The sequence below is a fragment of the Olea europaea genome, chromosome 9 (assembly GCF_002742605.1).
Source record: "Olea europaea var. sylvestris chromosome 9, O_europaea_v1, whole genome shotgun sequence".
In the NCBI taxonomy this organism is placed as follows: domain Eukaryota; kingdom Viridiplantae; phylum Streptophyta; class Magnoliopsida; order Lamiales; family Oleaceae; genus Olea; species Olea europaea.
Window position 1 is genome coordinate 11,767,713 of NC_036245.1, and position 21,910 is coordinate 11,789,622.

A 21,910-nucleotide genomic window follows, 5' to 3' on the forward strand; every position below is an offset into this window, starting at 1 on the left:
TATCAAGTATCTCGAAAGGTCCGATATACCAAGGTCGTAGCTTGCCTTTCTTTCCAAATCTAAGTACACCTTTCATTGGTACTACTTTCAGAAACACTTTATCCCCAACTTGGAATTCTAAATCCCTCCTCCTTGTATTTGCATAGCTCTCTTGTCGATCCTGTGCTGCCTTTATTCTTGCACGGATCTTATCGATTACCTCGACCGTCCTTTCAACTATTTCTAGTCCTAAAACTCTCTTTTCTCCAACTTTATCCCAATGAACAGGGGATCTACATCTTCTACCATAGAGAGCTTCGTATGGTGCCATTCCAATAGTTGCTTGGAAACTGTTATTATAAGCGAACTCTACTAGAGGTAAGTATGACTCCCAATTACCTCCTAGATCCAAAACACATGTTCTCAGCATGTCTTCCAAAAGTTTGGATGGTCCTTTTAGACTGACCATCGGACTGAGGGTGATATGCTGTACTAAAGTTTAGCTTTGTTCCCATAGCTCCTTGTAGACTTTTCCAAAATTTGGACGTGAACCTTGGGTCTGTGTCAGACACAATGGATACAGGTACACCGTGTAATCTCACAACCTCTTTAATGTACAATTGTGCCAATTGGTCTAAACTGAATGTCATTTTCACTGGAAGAAAATGAGCTGACTTCGTTAGTCGATCCACTACTACCCATATAGCATTATTTCCTCTTGCTGACTTCGGGAATCCAACCACAAAGTTCATCGTGATATTTTCACATTTCCATTTAGGTATATCTAGTGGATTTAACAATCCAACTGGTTTTTGGTGTTCTGCCTTAACCTGTTGACATACCATGCACTTCTGCACATACAACCCTATACTTCTTTTCATATTTCTCCATCAAAATGTATCTCGAAGATCTCAATACATTCTCGTACCACCGGGATGTGCGGTGTACGTGGTGGAATGAGCTTCTTTCAATATCTCGTTTCTCAAGGCTTCATCCTTAGGCACGCAAATTCTTCTTCTAAATATCAGTGCTTGATCCTCAGCTACTCCAAAGTCCTTTTTCTTATCGGTACCAACTTCATTCTTAATCTTCTGCAAAAATGAGTCTTTATTTTGTGCTTCTATAATTCGATATCTAAGAGTAGGTCGAATTATTAAAGCTGCTAGACGAGCAGTGACTTGTCCTGGTGTGGTAACCACTTCGATCTGCAACTTTTCCAAGTCCTTGACTAACTCCACTTGAGAGGTGGGTAGTGACATCAACTGTCCCATTGATTTTCTACTTCGAGCGTCGGCCACAACATTAGCCTTACTCGGATGGTAGTGAATAGTGCAGTCATAATCGTTCACCAATTCCAACCATCGTCTTTGTCGCATGTTCAATTCCTTCTGTGTGAAGAAATACTTGAGACTTTTGTGATCTGTGTAGATATCACACTTCCGTCCATACAAATAGTGTCGCCATATCTTCAAAGCGTGTACTACTGCTACAAGTTCTAAATCATGCATCAGGTAGTTCTGCTCATGTTTCCTCAATTGTCTTGAAGCATAGGCTATCACTTTTTCATTCTGCATTAGTACACATCCCAATCCTTGCTTGGATGCATCGCTGTATATAACAAGCCCTTCCGTAGCTTTAGGTATTGTTAATACAGGTGCTGATATCAACTTCCGCTTAAGTTCTTGGAATTTGTTCGCATTTTTCCGTCCATTGGAATTTTACTCCCTTCCTTGTAAGCAGCGTCATTGGTCCAGCTATTTTGGAGAATCCTTCTATGAATCTCATATAATATCCAGTCAATCCTAGAAAACTCCGTACTTCGCCAGCATTTGTTGGTGCTTTCCAGTTGGTTACTGCTTCTACTTTTATTGGATCTACTTCAATCCCTTGGGTAGTAACTACATGTCCAAGAAATCCAACTCGTTGAAGCCAAAACTCGCATTTCTTGAATTTGGCATACAGCTTCTCCTTGCGTAATACCTTTAAGGCTATTCTCAAGTGCTCTTCATGTTGCTCCTTACTCTTGGAATATATCAGAATGTCGTCGATAAAGACTATGACAAACTGATCCAAGTATTGATGAAACACTCGATTCATCAGGTCCATGAACATTGCGGTGCATTGGTTAGCCCAAACGGCATCACCGTAAACTCGTAGTGTCCATATCGAGTTCTAAAAGCTGTCTTAGGTATATCCTTTGTCTCTACCTTCAGTTGATGGTATCCCGATTGTAAGTCGATCTTGGAAAATACCTTAGATCCTTTCAGTTGATCTAACAGATCCTCGATCCTTGGGAGTGGGTACTTATTCTTAATGGTTAATCGATTTATCTCCCCATAATCGATGCACATCCTCATGCTTCCATCTTTTTTCTTTACAAATAACACCAGCGCACCCCATCATACATAAATATTGGCCCAATTCCATCAACAAACCTTTATTTCTTCCAAGAGGCCCAACAGCTAATCAACACCTTTTCCAACCTGCTTTAGCGGATGAAATAATTCAAGCTAGAAAGTACCATGGAAATGCCTGTTTCTTATGCCAGCGAAAAGCCTGACATAAACCATTTGAATAGACTACCATCAAGACTTGTCTCACCCAAAATTTAGTGTTAATCCAGTGGAAAAAATAAAAAATGAAAAAAGGAAAAGCCATATAATGGAATTCCCTATGGGGTCGACGATTACCTGGCCTTTGTTGGAGTTGGAACCAATGCTGGTTACCTCAATATTTTGCTTCCAGTGGTTTCATGTGTCTAATAAAAGCTTTGAGTAAAAGTTGGCATTTTCAAGAAAACCGATCTTTTTTAGCCAAGGGTCTTACCGAAGTTCCAACTTGTGATGCCATAGTTGGAAATTTATGTAAGAGTATGAACTTCTAAATTTTTACTAAGATGATATTATCCCTAGATGAATGAATAGATTAGTCCATTCACTTTATCTTTGCATTTGAGAAAGGGTGAATGGGTTAATGTAGTTGCTTGCAACTATTAAACATATTTTGAGAGATGAGTTTGAAGCCTTTTTGTTTGACAAAAAACCAAGCAAGGGAGATAAGTCCTTTCGTGGATACTCTTTTTGTGCTGATTTTAATGAAATACTCCAGCACAAAAATTATAATGGCCTCCACCATCTTTTCTTTGTTGTTAAATTTTTTAATGCATGATGCACCAAATAATGCTGGTTCACCTCTTCGTTTCCATTTCTTCTTAGGTGTTTGTGCTTCCTTTGGCATTTTTTTTTCCAAAAGAAATGGTAAATATAGCCAATAACCCTGAAGCGCACAAATGATTTTTGGACAAATACCATTTTCAGATATCCTTCCGTGGCTATTTTCATGACTGTTCCTCGTTGGAAAATGTTGCTAACTCAAGAAATTTCCCAATTCTTCCTGTAGCCTTCTTCATTTTTAGTTGCTGTCTTTGCCATTTATTTGTAGAGAACTGTCGAAAAATTATCTTTCTCCTACGGATTTTTGTATGTGGTAGATCATGGTTAATGTGCCTTTTTCACAGACAGCATCAATCTATTGACCCCAAAAATGCACCAACAGAATCCCAATCTCATCTTCTCCATATTGACATCACCTTCACACTGAACACCCCATTATAATGTAAAGGCTGTCAGTCGAGAGAAATGTTTGACGACCATTTGCACTCCGAAGATCAAATCAATGGTTTGAAGAAATAGAAAGTGTGTGCCAGAAATAGGAGAGGAGGTTTGGTTAGGATTAGAATAAACGTACCTTTTGTGAAGTGAGTTCCGAGATGCTTATTCATCATCTTTCACTATCGTCAAGCCTAGCTATAGGAACTCATCTTTTCGAGGTTAGCTTATAAGACTCCGATAGTTCAAGGGCTATTTGCGAGATGTTTACTCCTCGCCCTCACTATCATTGAGCTTAGCTGTAAGACCTCATCATTTCGAAGCCTGCTTATAAGATTTCAATAGTTCAAGAGCTATTTGCAGATGTTTATTTCCTGTATCGCTAGACACTTATTCCTGGACTTGCGGATGATTATTCTTTGCCACTCACTATGGTTGAGTATAGTCATAAGACCTCGTCGTTCTAAACCAGCTTATAAGACTCCGATAGTTCTAGAATTATTTTCTAGATGTTTATTCTGCACCATGCTAAATGCTTATTCCTAGTTTCGTGAGATGATTATTCCTCGCCTTTTACTATCATCGAGCCTAGTTATAGGATCTCATCTATCTGAAGTCAGCTTATAAGACTTTGATAGTTCAAGAAATATTCGTGAGATGTTTATTTCCTTACCCCTCACTATCGTCAAGCTTAACTGTAAGATTTCGCCCTTTCGAGGTCTGTTTATGAAACTCCTACAGTTCTAGAGCTATTTGTGGATGTTTATTTTTTATATCACCAAATCCTTATTCCTGGCTTCATGAGATTATTATTCTTTGCCTTCCACTATCATCAAACTTAGTTATAAAACCTCATTATTCCCAGACCTCGCTTATAAGGTTCTGATAGTTCGAGAGCAATTTGCGGATATTTATTTTTGACATTGCCAGATGCTTATTCTAGGCTTCACGAGATAATTATTCTACACTCTCATGATCATCATTTCAAGGCCATCTTATAAGTCTCCAATAGTTCGAGACAATCCATCAACTCAAAATTTATTCTTCGATCTTAGTGATGCCTTGCCTTGTAGGATTATAGAAAAGAACTCATCATGCCTCTACATTAGCTATAACATAGCTACATCTATTTTTGGATAGCTTATCATGCCTCTGCATCGACTGTATTACAGTTGCCAATCTTTCAAAGTTTTGCTTCTGCTTCTACTTTAACTATATCTATCTACTTATCTTTAGAGAGTCAAAATTATCCCCTGTACAAATGAACCATCAACCATGCAAGAAGACCTTGACATGGATAACCATCTACCATGCAAGGATGTCATTTACGACTTTTTAAGGAGAGTGGTGGGCCCACCTTAATACTTACGAAGACGAAGCCTTCCATAACTGAATCAAACAACATAGAAAAAGTACTTGCATGGAAGAACCACCCCCTTACAAGGAAGTAAAATAGAAAGGACCTTCCATAACAAGTCATACCTTGCTACCTTAGAAGTTAATTCCTTCCATGGCTGGACCAAACACTATGGAGGAAGCCCTTGACATAGATGTGTCACCTCCATCTAAAGATGTTAGCATATCACAAATACTTATGTCCAAAGCATCGCCTCTGCTACTTATACATTTAGAACATCACTTATGCTACTTATATTCAAAGCATTGCCTCTGTACTCATATCCAGAGCATTGCCTCTGCAACTTATATCTAGAACATCGCCTCAGCTACTTATATATAGAATCTCATCTTTGCGTCAGCTTCATCATAGCTATTTATCTTCAAAGTATTATCTTTATCCAAAAGTCCATGCATTATATGAATATCCATAATCATTACATATTATTGCTAGCATATACATTATATTATTACTTCCAAGTATGTATGCCACATCACTCACTAGCATGTCATGACATTATTTTCATTAAGCCAGAACTTATACTATGTTATCTATATTTTCATTTCATTATTGACAGCATATCCACTTACTACAACACATAATGGGCTCTCTGTATATTCTATTTTGAAAGAAAAAAATTTTGATTTGTCATTATTCACTCTATCTTCATGAGTAATTTGAGGGGCAAATGGATCCTAATTTATCTTATATGTGCAATGGAAATATTATGTTACATTAAAGGTTGGTCTAATCCATATTACAAAGAAGATGCTGTCAAAATTTTGACAAATTATATGCGACATCTTTCGAGGAAATATATAAGTAGGGCTTATTTAGACTCGCATGGATATTTTCGAGACAGTTCATAAGTGCTCGTTTATTGAAGCAATTTATATTCTCAAGGCAATTTGTAAGTCCTCGCTTATTTAGGATCGATGCATATTTTCAAGTCAGTTCGTAAGCCTTCATTTATTAGAGCTGATTATATTTTTTAGGCAATCTGTAAGACCTTGCCTACTTGATAGCTTGTATTTCAAAGTCCGGCCCGCACTGAATGTACGACTCCAACTTTGGAACTATTGTTACACCTATTTATTATGTGGCATGCACGTGATGGAGAGGATCTCATATATGCCAACGTGGCATTGACATTCAATTGATTGGGCCTTTTTAATTAAGCAATTGTGTATTGGGCATTAACCCGTTTGGTCTATTATCATTTCCCTATATATATGTGAACTCACTTCACAAAAGGTACATTCATTCTAACCCTAATTAAGTCCCATATCCCGTCTCTTGCACTCTTTATATTTCATTCGATGTTGACTTGATTGTCAAAGTACAAACGGTCGTAGGACATTTTTCTCAACCAGCGGCCTTTGCTTTCTAACGGAATGTTCAGTGTAAAAGTGATGTCTACTTGGAGGGAACAAGATCAAGATTCTATTAACTCAATTTTCTGTGTTAACAATTGATATCAAGAAACTAACATAAAATTTTACAACAAATTCATCATTGCTTTGTGGATATGCTTCAAATGCAATCATGTATGTAAACAATAGCTTGGAATGGATAGTAAATGTACAAACCAGGAGTTGACGTTGCCTATAAAATTTGTAGGATTTGAACTTAATGTTGTTCAAATAATATGAACTAGGTTTGAAGTGGGTGCCTTTTACTTTGAAATCAGTGATTGAACGAGGTTTGATGACTGCATTTGAAGTTCTAAAATTCATTTGAATTTTCTTTCCTCCTAGGCCATCATTGACATTTTTTAACTAGCTTTTTTTCCCTACATTATACACTGCAAGTACTTTTCTTTCATTAACCAATTCTAGAACAAGAACTCGATGAATAGCATCCAAAAGATGATTGGGTTTCCTTTGACCTCTTACAAGAATTTTTATTGGCTTCCTATCCCGAGTAGCCATGAAATTTCAAGAATTTACCAATTAACGTCAGTCTTTCTTTGTTGACGCTTGCCATATATTAATCTAGACAAGTACTTAATAGAAAGAATGGAACTTGATTCTCGAGTGAAAGCATATCCCATATTGCTAATGATAATGCAGCTGTTCCAATATGTTGATAGAAGTGATCCCAAGAAAATCTCAGCAAGATACATAACAAGACATCATCTAAAAGCACCATCTTTGCTAGTGCTCAATCGTCATATTCATAGTTTGAAACTTCAAGTTAACAATCATTCTACTTATTAGGTTGATCATTTTAGAGATCTCGTGGAGGAAGAATTGTCTATCTTTGCAGATTCTTGAGACAAATTTTGTGAGGACAATATGCATTAATTTATCTGCCAATGAAAGTTTTGGAAAACCATGGCAAAAGTTCCAAAAGAATCTGACTTAGGATTCTAGCAATCCTCTTCATTATGTTTCTTTAATTTCATGACTTTAGGTAATATTCAGCGACCATCTGTGAGTAAAAGTTTAAGTAGATCTTTGTCTTCTGTAATTGGATTTCTTGTACATTCAATATCTCTGGTGTTATTGCTAAAGGGCATTGGTCTTCCATTACGTTCAAGAACCAAAATTTTCAATTTTTAAGGGAAAAATCTCATATCGAATAAAGATGCAAATATAGATCAATTTACAAGGATTTATACTACTTCTCTTAATAAAGATGACTTTTTAAGATGAAACTCGAAATCTTAACATGGTATTAGAACTCATTCTTGGGTAGAAGTTGTGATAAAATATCACTTTTTTCACTCAAGTAAAAAAACTTTCATTAATCTCACAATATGTGACTCATACAATAGAGCAGTTTTATCTCAAAAACTCTCTTATACAAACATTAGATTTACTCTTTTACCGATTGTTCAAAATACATATCAATACGTCTATTTATAGGAAAAAATAAGAGAGTTCAAGATGATCAAGTAACTTTCTTCAACATCCTTTATTAGAAGAAGAGTTCAAAATAATTAAGTAACTTCCACTTCTTTTGATCAAAGAAGAGTTCAAAATGATTAAGCAACTTCACCTCCTTTAATAGAAGAAGAGTTCAAAATGATTAAGTAACTCTTTAATAGCTCTCGGCAAATGACAAGTTTTTCCTTAATCATGTAAAATTCTTCTATCCAATAAAAAAATCTTTGCTTAACCTAGTTGCATTTTTTACTAAGTCATTTATTCATCATCTTCATACTTCTAAAGCTTTTTAATAATTTTGAAACTTCTTCTTATTTCTAGAATTTACTTAGTCAAGTTTACACTACTTTCAACATCCTCCCTTAAACACCACCCTAAGCATAAATTTATGTCTAATAAACACGTCATGTTTAGAGTGGCTTGGTACAAATATCTGCTGCTTGATCATTTGTTCTGCATGGTAATAGCTTCACTTCTTTCATCTTTATGTGTTCCCGAATAAAATGAAAATGTGTGTCTATACGTTTTTTTCTTTCATGATGGACTAGATTCTTTGCAAGTGCAATTGTTGATTGGTTATCAATATAAATTTCAGTGGAAATTTTTGAGGAAATCCCAAATATGTCAGTATATTGCACAACCAGATAGTATGACATACAGCTAAACTTACAACAACATACTCAGATTCAAAAACTGGATAAAGTAACAATTGATTGCTTTTTGGATAACCGTGTGAATGCTATTTCTCCAATTTGAAATGTACTTTTCCTTTCATATATATCTCTTTCCCAATTACTTTCTAAATAACCAATAAGTTTAAAATCATCAATAAATGCATAAAGTAAGCCTTCATTGATTGTACCTTACAGATAGCGGAGTATTCTTTTTGCTACATTAAGATGGGACTAATTCGGTGTCTCCATGTATGTTGATCAATCTTACTCCATACAATAAATTCGGTCTGGTACATGTTAGATATCTAAGGCTTTGAACCAAGCTCTTGAAATACATAGGATCTACATCACCATCTTCATTTTTGCGTAGTTGCAGTTTGCTTTCAACTGAAGTAGTAATTAGATTACACTTCTCCATTCCAAATTTCTTTAAAATATCTGTTGCATAGGCACTTTGAGAAATAAAAATCCCATCTTTTTGTTGCTTAGCTTCAATCCTAAGAAAGTGCGCCATCAATCCAATATCAGTCATTTCAAATTATTTCATTATATTTTCTTTGAAGGCTTCAAACGTGGATGGGTTGTTTGCCTATAAAAATCAAATCATCCACATATATAATAGAAAAATAGTGTACTTTCATCTTGTTCTTGTTTTACATGTATTCCATGTTCATACGGACATTGCATGAAACCATTCTTTTAAAGTAATTGTCAATACGAGTACTCCATGCTCGGGGGGCTTGCTTGAGTCCATAAAGAGCTTTTTTCAATTTATAAACTTTATTTAGTTGACCCTCTCATACTTATCCTGATGGCTGCTCTACATATATGTCTTCTTCAAGATATCCATTTAACAATGCTATCTTGAAATCAAGCTGATAAATTTTCAATCTCTGTTGTGCAGCCAGTGAAATCAATAATCGAACTGTCCCCATGCGTGTAATAGGTACAAATATTTCTCCATAGTCAGCTCCTGTTTTTTGAGAATAACCTTCTTTTATACCTTTGAATTTCACCTTGTATATTCTCTTTAATTTTATACACTCATTTTACTCCAATGGCCTTTTTTTTTCCTTCTGGTAACTCTGTTGACTCCATGTGTTGTTCTTCTCAATAGAACTAATTTTTTCATCCATTGCTTTTTTCCATCTTTTATCTGTTGAAACTTCTTCAAAAGAAAGGAGTCCACTATCAGCTAATAAACAAAGCAATTCATAGTGTTCACCTTGTTGCTCAGTAGAATCATAAATATCTCTCAAGCTTTTCATCTTTCTCGACCTTTCTTTAGAGGATGGTGCTGATGAAGATGAAGAGTCTTCTAATGTTGTGGGTAAGCCAGATACAGTTGTTCGTATTCCGCTTGCTTTACGATTGGGTGGTTGACATTATTGAAATTCTTCTTGCTCAAGAATCAAACGAACTTGCTTGATGTCTTTAGCATTCTCCCAATTCCAAGCTTTATCTTTTTCAAAGATTACGTCTCGACTCATGATAATATCTTTTGTGATGGGATTGTATAACTTGTATCAATTATCCTACCATCAAAGCCGATAAAGATATATTTCTGCCCTTTGTCATCAGGTTTAGTTCTCGCTTCTAGGATCTTTACATAAGCTATACATCCAAACACTCGAAGATGATTTGCAATAGGCTTATATGTGCTCCAAGCCTCTTCAGGTGTTACTCCACAAACATTCTTGGTGGGACATCGATTCAATAAATATACTACAATTGAAACTGCTTCAGCCTAAAATCCTTTAGGTACTTTCTTATCTTTTAACATACTTTTTGATATATCGTGAATTGTGCAATTCTTTCATTCAGCTATATCATTCAATTGCAGAGTATAAATTAGTATGAACTATTATCTGATGCCATTCAAACTACAAAAACCTTTGAATGCATCATAAGTATATTCTCCTCCCTGATCTGATCATAATATCTTTATGTGATAGCCACGTTGTTTTTCAACACTAGACTTGACTTTTTTGAATGCATTCAACACTTCTAACTTTCTCTTAAGAAGTATACCAATGTCTTTCTACAATAATCATTGATAAATGTAAGAAAGTAAATGTTTTGTTCATTTTATATTGGCTTCAACTGACCACATATGTCCGTATGGACGAACCCCATTGGCTTCTTTGCTTTCCAACTTGTCTCCATTGCAGAGTTTTTTCTTGCATGATTTCTCCCACAAATGTGATTACTTGCTCTGTATCCAAACATCATATATCTTCATTATCTGTTGTTGTATGATGAGCCATCAACATTAGTGATTTTGGATCACTTGTATCTCCAAAGTTGGTATCCTCGCCAATTTCAACTTCAGCAATCTTTGTATGACATTCATTGCTATAATCTCCACGCTTATGATAGTTATAACATCGCACGTTCCTTTTGTCACAAATCTGATGATTGAAACCATCTTTGCATTCTCCTTGTTCTCTACTTTATCCTCAACCTCTATATTATCCGCTTCCTCTTTAATAAAATTGTTGTTGAATTCCATGTCCACTGTTGATGTTAAATCTTCATCCTCTTCCTCTATTATTCAAGCCTTGTCCTCTTTGAAATCGGCCCCTTCCTCGACTTGATTGTGAATCTCATTTTTCTTCTTTATTTTCTTGAAGAGAAAACTTTGATTGCAATGCTTGATCAAGAGATTTTGATAAAGCTTTCTTATTGACCTGTTGCTCATGGATCTCTAGAGTAGTCAATAGTTTATCAACAAGCATAGTACTAAGGTTTTTGGATCCTCAATTGCTATGACTACATTATCAAGATTCAAATTTAGAGAATTAAGGATTTTTCTATTACTTGCAAATATTTGATCTTTTCACCATTATGTTTAATATTGTTCACTATTGTGAGGACTCGAGTAAAATACTCCATGGTTGACTCGCTATCAAACATATCAAATGTTTCAAATTCACTTTTTAGCATTTATAGGTGAATTTTCATTGTCTTTTCAATACCGAGAAATGAATTTCGAAGTACATCCCATGCTTCTTTTGCATTTGTAATAGAAGCAATTTTCTTAAAATTTCCTTCATCTACTGTCTAATATATTAAGTGCAGGGCCTCTTCATCTTTCGTCCTTGCTTCCTTGAGTGCTGCCCTTTCAATTGCACTAAATACATCTTCATCACCTTAAACATTGGTTCCGTATAACCTTTCTCTACCATTTCCCATAGGACTTGGGATGCTAAGAGCAACATCATTTGTATACTCCAATTCTCATAATTCTCCCTTGTCAGTTCAATTCTCATAATTCTCCCTTGTCAGTCTCGGTAGTCGTGGCTGGAAAAAACTATTTGAGGTGGCCATATAGAATTGGAAACAAATATTTTGTCACTCAGTTTTTCTTGACTCTGATACCACTGCTGGGTAGAAGTTGTGATAAAATATCACTGTTTCACTCAAGTAAACAAACTTTCATTAATCTCAAAATATATAACTCATACAATAAAGCAATTCTCTCTTAAAAACTCTCTTATACAAACATTGAATTTTTTCTTCTACCCAATAGTTCAAAATACATACCAATATATCTATCTATAGGAAAAAACTAAGAAGAGTTCAAAATGATCAAGTAACATTCATCAACTTCCTTTATTGAAAGAAGAGTTCAAAATGATCAAGTAACTTCCACCTCCTTTTATAGAAGAAGAGTTCAAAATGATTAAATAACTTCACCTCCTTCAATAGAAGAAGAGTTCAAAATGTTTAAATAACTTTCATCTACTTTAATAGAAGAAGAGTTTAAAATAATTAAGTAACACTTAGGGCCTTTCTAGGCCACATTATTTGTGAAAAATACATTTTGTAATAGCAATTTGATTGAAAATGTGTGGTTAAAAGATAAGGAAAAGCTTTGAATTTGCGTGTAATGTTATTTTATTGAAAATGTGTGATTAAAAGTAAGAGAGAAAAATACATTTTCAAAATAACGGGAATCAAACGGGGGCTTAATAGCTCTCAATCAATAACAAGTTTTTCCTTAACATATAAAATTCTTCTGTCCAATAAAAAAACCTTTGCTTAACCAAGTTGCATTTTGACTAAGTCATATATATTCATGATCTTCATACTTCTAAAGTTTCTTGATAATTCAGGGAGTTCTTCTTATTCCTAAAATTTCCTGGGTCAAGTTTATACTACTTTCAATACCCATTAAGCTCCGACGAACAATCTGATCAAATTAAAAAAAAAATGAACATGCAAATTTCAAAATTAGTTCGCTGAAACAAGTCACCATCTTCCAGGGACATGTCAAGTAACAATCGCACATTGAATAAAGAAGAAAATATAAATCAACTTATAAAGATTTGAACTCCTCTTGATAAGGTTGATCTTTTATGATGGAACCCCAAATCTTGACATCGGTGACTGTATGATTGCTTTAATATGTATGATGCAAACTGCAAGACTTTTCCCACTCTCTTAGACCATGTTTGTTTCCAATTTTTTTGCCCAACTTTAATCTATTTTCGGATTGTTGCTCTACCGTCAGCCATAATTGTTGACTTCTTCTCTCACAATAGGTCTACATGCTGGCAAAAAAGGAGTCAAAATGCTTTATTTTCTTTGAACAATTGAAAACAAACAGGGCTTAATAATTCAAATAATTGGCCATCAAACAAATATGATGCTTTTACGAGACATAATAATGCAAAGCATTTTCAACAGTAATTAAAGCAATTGCTAGTCACTTACCCTTAACCAGAATTTCATTATAATTTATTCACTTAAATTTTGCTTTTTGTTTCAATGACCTCAATCCAGCCTACTTGAAAATTTGATGTGGTGGGAGACACCGTAACTTAGTTCCGCCTTAGCTATTGAGAGTACGTTAGGTCACCATTTTTTAAAATTTATTTTTAATTACATGTTCTTACATAAAATAACTTTACATATAAAAAAAGTATAATTTTTTTAACCATATATTCTCCCCAAAATCACTATTTCAAATATATTTTTCTCCAAAAATGAGTTGAAATAGGGAATGAATTGTTACAGGTACTTGGGGTACATCAATTGGGATCTAAAAGTTGGCACTGGTGTCTGGGGGTAATGAATGATAAAAACAATTGTTTCCTTCAAAGTTTTTGTTATATTCAATGTTAGTTCGACATGATTTTTAAAAAATCAAAAAGAATTTTTGAGATTTAAAAGTAACTTTTGGACACGTTTGAATAATTTTATAAGAGTGCTTATTCTAGTCAGCAAAACTTTTAGAGAAAACGATCCAATATGACTTCATCTAGAAGAATTTTTGAAATAGAAAACTCACTTAAAAATTAGTGTTCAAAAGAAAGAAAAAATAAGGTTGTTTTTTTTCGAAATCTTTTCTATAGAAAGCAAAAGTAAAAATCATGTCAAACGCCTTCAATAGATTATATCCATGTCTCTATGGGGAGAAATACTTCAGTAGGACGATCGTACCGTCCACGTGGTGCGACCGTCCTATAAGGGAGGACAACTTTGATAGGTGGCCCATCACACACCTTGAGGTGTGTGTGTTACTCACTAAAGTGGCGGTGTGACCACCCTATTGCAGTATTTCTCATCCATTGGGTTTTCATTCATTTCTTTGTGTTGACACACTAAAATGCAGCCCAAATCAAATAGCCCAAAGAGTGAAGCCCAATTGGGGAGTCCAGGATAAAGGTCCAAACATGATTATTGATGAATGCAATGGAAGCCCACGAACACAATAACATCATCGTCCAAGCTTGTAAAATGCCCAGAATCTGAGTTAATGGAGTGCCTTATGGTCGTCCAGAGCGATGACCCCGTTCTCGCCCAAACTTCGAATCGCCCAAGATCTTAGCAAACATAAAATATTATGGTTATCCAGAATAGCAGTTATTGAAGCAGTTATTGAGTAATCTTATCACATTCCATGATTCAAGGAGCCCAGCTGAAGGCGGTTGAACGACAAAGAGTAATGGCAGCAGTTAGAGATGGCAATTCCACGACAAGTTAGCCACCATAAAGAAAGTAGGTAGTTATAAAGCAATCAAGCAGTTTCCAAGCGGTTTGTCATGAGAAAATCATCAAGGGAATATAAAAAGGAAGAGAAGACATAGAGAAAAAGAAGGAATCAAAACACTCTCAAACAGAGAATATGTAATTTTAATTTCTTAGCTTAAATTTAAACACTTCTTTTAGTACTCGTGTGCTTGCGCCCATTAAAGTCAATCTGTTTATTTCCAATTGTAAATCATAGCCAATAAAACACCCTTTTTTGGGACTTTGTCTCAAGAGGTCTGTTCCTTACACAATCGTCTGATCACTTTTTTAATTGTTAGCGACTACCCGCGCAAAACAATTTGGCATGCCCAGTGAGACATTGGTGTTTGGTGTTGAGGATACAAAAAGTGAAACAATATGCCTCACAAATCTGATATGGAAGCAACAACTCAGGGAGGAGTCCAGTCTGTGATCGAGCGATATGAGGAGCAGCAAAGCTCTCCACGAACAGAGGGATAGAGTCAGAGCAGTCACGGTCATTATGAACCAATGACAGAGTTGAGTCCTCAAACCATGCGTGCATTACTTGGAGAACTCACACAGGATGTCGTTGAACAGGTAAATCTACGAAATATTCATAATATGAAAAGATTTACCCAAAATGGGAATGCACATTATGACAACATGGCCAGACAACTGAATACATTAAATGAAATAATGAATAAGTTTGCAGGCCAAATTTGTCAGCCAGTTGTGCCTATTGCAAGTCACTTTCGAGCTAGGACAATTGTCGGACATAATTCTCCAGTCCTAAGTCCAAATCAAGGGATAGAACTACCTTTTGGTTCGTCTACTTCAAACCAGGAGGATGGTGTAACACCGAATCAGAATAGTGGTAATGGTACATCTAACTTGGGGGATAACCTAAATGTAAGAGACAATGTCCTAAATAATGGACAGAATATCCCACGTGTTAATAATGAAATAAATATTCAGGCTAATGGTAACAATGACCCAAATCATGGCAATTTTGTTGCCAACCAAGGACCAAACATCAAGCCTCAGGTAAATCAACCGATCAACCAACCTGTAGGAATTCTATATGACCCGAACGTCATGTTGAGAAATCAAATTATGAAAATAGTACAGGATCAAATGGCTTTTGGGGTACGTCCTGTCATTAGGCTGACTTACACATAGCCATATCCTGATTGGGTAGACCAAGCATATCCATGGCCTAGAGGGTATAAAGTGCCAGAATTCTCATTATTTACCGATTTAGGAGAGATGTCTACTCTAGAACACATAGGGTAATTCACACAGCAAAGTGGTGAAGTAATCGACTACCATAAAATGAGGTTGTTCCCTAGTTCATTAACAGGAGTAGCTTTCTCCTGGTTCATCAATTTGCAAGCGAACTCTGTTCAAACATGGCAACAATTGGAGTAATTGTTCATTGCTCAGTTTTATAAGACTGAGTCTGAAGTTACTTTGGCCAATTTGGCGAATCTACGTCAAATGCCAAACGAATGGGCAGAAGGTTTCCTTCAAAGGTTCAAGACAGCAAGAAGCAAATGTTTTGTACCTTTGCCCAAAAAGGAGTTTGTTAAAATCGCTCAAAGTTGTCTAAGCTTTGATTTGAAAAATAAATTCCAAGACAGGGAATTTCCTGATCTTTTCCAATTGAGCGTAAACGTGATTAGGTATGAAAGATTAATAAGAAAAGAAGAGCAAATGAAAAATTCTAACAAGGGGACTTATTATAGAGACTCAAATTTTGATGTTCATACCATTAATGACGAGTATTACGATCAAACCGAAATGTGTTTGGCCGAATTAATCAAAGGAGATGTGTATACTTGTCCTATAATGGCTAAGCCTAGATCGTCGGGCAAGGATGAGCCTATAAAAGATGAAAACAAAAAGGCTAGAACATTCTCATTTGGTGTAACCAAACCTGACCTAATATTTGATAAACTATATAAGGATAAGCAAATAAAGCTGAACGATAAACATAAGTTGCCAAGCCCTGAACAAATCAAGGGTAAAAAATATTGTAAGTGGCATAATGCATGGTCACATTTGACTAACAACTATTTGGTTTTTCGCCATGTGTTACAGGATGCCATTGAATCAGGACAAATTACGTTCGAGGATAAGAAGAAGATGGCAGTGGATGAAAACCCTTTTCCACAGCCACTTGGGGTGAACATGGTGACGACTGGTTTCAAAAACAAGTTACCAAAATTTAAGTTGGTTATAGATGATGGAGAAGAGGACCCTAGGCCACCCCTCAGTATCTTTGAACGTATCAAAGGGAAGGAGCCTAAAATGGATGAAGACATCCTCTGTGCAAGATGTAAAGGAGAAGTGAGTGAAAATACAGAGAAACCAGGGATATGGCAGCATCACCATCGCCCTAGTTTTTTCCCAAACGCTCAGCCTGTTAGAGGGCGAGGTACATCATTCTATAGGGGACCGCCTTTTGAGAGGCAGTTCAGGTCAATAAATAATGGGAGAACATTCAGGCTGCAACCTCACCAACCAAATGTATGGCATTCATTCCAGTATAATGCAGGAAGGGTGATACCCTTCAACGAGATGACTAGAACCGAACAAAGGCATTTTCAACGAAATTATGGATGAATGATGAGGCAACTACAGGGAGTACCACGTCCTAAGGTGCCTAAACTACTCGAGGTAGCCAATCAAAATGTTCTCGAAGACAGTGAAGAGACTGGTACAGGTGAATCGATGGAAGAATTACTAGAGAGTTCTTCTGGGAGATCGAAGTTTGAGCGAGACAGAAGGGATGAAGAAGATCCAGATCAGCCCCTTACTATTCAGTTCGGTACGTTACCTCCTATCATGACTAATAACTATTTACTAGCCAATGAGTTCAAGAACAAAGAGAAAGAAGAAGAAGAAAGGGAGGATAACGAAGAAGAAGCATGGGTTTTGGAATGTGAAGAAGGCCAAACTTCTAGAAGGGACTACAATGATGAAGAGGATGATCGTATGACGAACATCGTAGAGGAAATTAATCTGGAAGCAGAAAGAAGAAAGAGAGGAGTATCGCGCAATACCCTATCGAAGCAACTACATAGAGAAGGTGTTCATGAAGTGGATTTGTTGGGAGAACCATCTGGGCATTCTTTCGATTATTGATGCGAACCCCGTTGTAATGGAAACTACGAAACCCACAACGAGATTGATGTGGAACCCAAGAACGCCAATACTAACCCGATTTTGGATCTTGAACCCTAAGAATTGAACCAAGAAACGCTAGATTAGCGAAGAACCTAAAACCCTTTGATTACAATTAAAAGAACCCACAATCTGATTGATTAGAATGCCACAAGAAGTTGAATTTTGATAAGTTCCAAGATTGTTCAAGAAGAACAATAAATTGAAAGAATAAATTTCTCTCTCTATAATATTAATTCAAGCAAAAGTCAAAAGTTGTTACAATGAAAAATAATCTCCGATTTATACTAATGAATAAAAACGTCCAAAACCATCAAATTATGGTAATAATTTGATTTCATAAGAATTCTATCGAAACTAGGAAATTCGACCAAAATTAGAAAATTCGCCAATTTTTTTGGTTTGTGCGGCCGCATGGTGCAAATCCATGCGGTCGCATGGTTTAACAAAAAAATAGTATTTGTTTTCGGTATACCACTGTGCGGCCGCATGATGTTTTGCCTGTGCGGCCGCACATGTTTGTCTTCAGCCTCCGATTTCGTCGCTTGATAACAAATTGATCCAAGTTGAGTCGGCCTTCGACCTGAACATGAAAGTTGCTCCATTTTGAGTCCCGAATAAAGTTCCATCAATGGTTTCTTGAACGAACAATCCCATCACTTGTTTCACTTGCTTTGTCCTTGATCGAGTCATTGGTCCGCCATTGACTATCAACGGGTCTTGTCTCGCACTTGCCTTCGTCGGGCTCGACTCCTGGATCATATCATCCCCTCCCTCTTCAAAAGGATTCGTCCTCAAATCTAAACCTGCATCAAACAGAGAGAGATCAATTACATTAAAAGTAGCTGAAACATTATATTCACCAGGTAAATCCACTTTGTACGCATTGTCATTGATCCCCTTAATGATTTGAAACGGTCCATCACCTCGTGGTTACAATTTTGACTTTCTCTGTTCTGGAAAATGCTCTTTTCTGAAATGCACCCAGACCCAATCTCCAGGCTCAAATGTAATGCATCTTTTTCCTTTATTTGCTTTTGATGCAATCAGATTTCCTTTCTCTTCGATCTACATCCTAACCTTTTCATAGAGTGTTTTCACCATCTCAGCTTTTCGTTTCCCATCCAAGCTACCTCGTTCATGCATAGGAAAAGGCATTAAATCTATAGGTGTTAGTGGATTAAAACCATAAACAATTTCAAAAGGAGAAAACGAAGTAGTAGAATGTGTAGCTCGATTATATGCAAACTCTATAAACGGTAAACACTCTTCCCATGATTTCAGATTTTTATTGATCACTGGCCTAAGTAGTTGAGTCATAGTTCGATTAACTACCTCAGTTTGTCCATCTGTTTGTGGGCGACATGTTGTAGAAAATAATAGCTTAGTTCCTAACTTACTCCACAGAACACGCCAAAAATGACTCAAAAACTTCAATTCCCTATCAGACACTATACTTTTAGGTACTTCATGTAAACGTACTATTTCCCTAAAGAATAAGTCTGCAATATTAGTAGCATCGTCAGTTTTATGACATGCTATGAAGTGCGCCATCTTACTAAACCTATCGACCACTACAAATATTGAATCCCGACCCCTTTTTGTCCTAAGCAAACCTAACACAAAGTCCATAGATATGTCTACCCAAGGTTCACTAGGTACAGGCAAAGGAGTATACAAGCCATGGGGTTGAACCTTAGACTTAGCTTTTTTACAAGTTATGCACTTTCCACATATTTGTTCTACGACATGTCGCATTTTAGGCCAATAAAAATGTTCCTCTAACATGTCTAAGGTCTTTTGAACCCCGAAGTGTACCATTAAACCACCCCCATGTGCTTCCCTTACCAATAATTCATGCAAAGAACAATTAGGAAAGCACAACTTATTTTCCCTAAACAAATATCCTTCATGCCTATAGAATTTATCAAATGCACCTTTGTCACATGAAGCATAAATACTAGAAAAATCACAATCAGATTCATACATGCCCTTAATATGTTCGAAACCAAGTAATTTAGTACTTAATGAATTTAAAAGCACGTACCATCGAGATAACGCATCAGCAACTATATTTTTGTTACCTTGCTTATACTTGATGACGTAGGGAAATGTCTCGATAAAGTCCATCTATCTCGCATGTCTTTTGTTCAACTTACCTTGACCTCACAAATGCTTTAAAGATTCATGATCGGTATGTATCACGAATTCCTTTGGCCATAAGTAGTGCTGCCAAGTCTCCAATGCTCGAACAAGTAAATACAGCTCCTTGTCATGTGTCGGATAATTCAATTCTGCCCCACTCAACTTTTCGCTAAAGTAAGCAATAGGTCTCCTTTCCTGCATTAACACTGCTCCTATACCTATTCCTGATGCATCACACTCAACCTCGAATGTTTTATCAAAATTTGGTAATGCCAAAACAGGTACCTAACATAGCTTATCCTTAATGGTGTTAAATGCAATTTCTTGAGATTCTCCCCAATGAAAACCTACACTCTTCTTTACTATTTTAGTCAACGGTGTGGTAATGGTGCTAAAATCTCTTACAAATTGCCTATAAAAACTAGCTAATCCATGAAAACTCCTAACTTCAGTTATAGTCTTAGGTGTTGGCCATTCCTTCATAGATTTTATCTTTTCTTCATCAACTTCCACCCCGTTAGCACTAACCACAAATCCTAGGAAAACAACTCTATCCATGCAAAATGTGCACTTTTTGAAATTAGCATATAGTTGTTCCTTTCGCAACACAACAATCACACAATTTAAATCTTCTAAATGCTCATCTAGGTTTTTGCTATAGATTAAGATGTCATCAAAATAAACTACAACAAATTTCCCAATAAAAGCACGCAATACATGGTTCATTAAACGCATAAAAGTGCTAGGTGCATTAGTGAGTCCAAACGGCATAACTAACCATTCATACAATCCATACTTAGTCTTAAACGCCGTTTTCCATTCATCACCCTCCCGCATGCGAATTTGATGATACCCACTCTTAAGATCAATCTTACTAAAAATGCAAGCACCATGCAACTCATCAAGCATATCATCTAGCCTAGGTATTGGGTGACGATACTTTATCGTGATATTGTTGATAGCTCGGCAATCCACGCACATTCTCCAAGTCCCGTCCTTCTTAGGCACTAGCAAAACAGGTACATCACATGGACTCATGCTCTCCCTGACATAACCTTTGCTCATCAACTCCTCCACTTGCTTTTGAAGCTCCTTCGTCTCCTCGAGATTGCTTCGGTAAGCTGGTCGATTCGGTATGACAGCTCCGGGTCAATCTGGTGCTTAATGCCTCTGATTGGGTGGCAATCCACTTGACATCTCCTCAGGAAATATATCATCGAACTCCTGCAATAAAGACTTAACCAAACTAGGGAGGGATGTGTTAGAATCCTCGAAATTGAGGGGGGGTATCATTTGCCTATTATCGCTCATAGCCTTTTTCAACTCACTCTCTTTTGCATAGAAGTTGACCTTTGGCTTTTCTCTTCGCTCAGCTGACTCTTTTTCTCTCCTCTCAACTGACTCATTTTCTCTCCGCTCATGTGGCTTCTTTCTCTTTTCTCCACTCTCAACCACCTCACTATTTTCTCTCTTAGTCATGGTTTCACTATTGCCTCTCCTTTTTCCTGACTCTCTTATTCTCTCGTCTTCCTCACTTTTCAGCTTGATTTGATCTCCATACACTTGTGCCGGTGTTAATGGCGCAAGAGTAATAGTCTTCCCATCCTTGACAAAGCTATAACAATTCCTATATCCATCATGTGTGACCCTTCTATCATATTGTCATGGTCTTCCTAACAAGATATGACCCACATGCATAGGTACCACATCACATACTACTTTGTCACTATAACTCCCAATTGAGAAATTAATTAAAACTCTTTTATTCACCCTAACTTTCCCACTTTCATTCAACGATTGCAACTTATAAGGCCTAGGGTGTCTTAACAATGCTAGTCCTAATTTCTCAGCTAAAGTTGTGCTAGCTACATTCGTGCAACTCCCACCATCAATAATCATACTACATACCTTATCGTTGACGTAACAACGTGTGTGGAATATATTTTGTCGCTGCTACTCCTAATCATCCACTTTGACTTGAGTGTTAAGAGCTCTCCTTGACACCAACGATTCCCCAATAGCAAACTCCAA

The 21,910-nt window shown here is 36.4% G+C and overlaps 1 protein-coding gene across 1 annotated transcript; it reads left to right on the forward strand.

Moving 5' to 3' along the window:
* Window positions 1-16,543: 16,543 nt before the first annotated feature.
* Window positions 16,544-18,824, forward strand: LOC111399958 (the record flags this gene model as incomplete). Its single annotated transcript, XM_023027437.1, has 3 exons — window positions 16,544-16,929; window positions 17,518-17,676; window positions 18,785-18,824. Coding segments are annotated over 3 exons (585 nt in total), but the record flags the coding sequence as incomplete, so codon positions are not given.
* Between the last annotated feature and the right edge of the window lie 3,086 nt (window positions 18,825-21,910).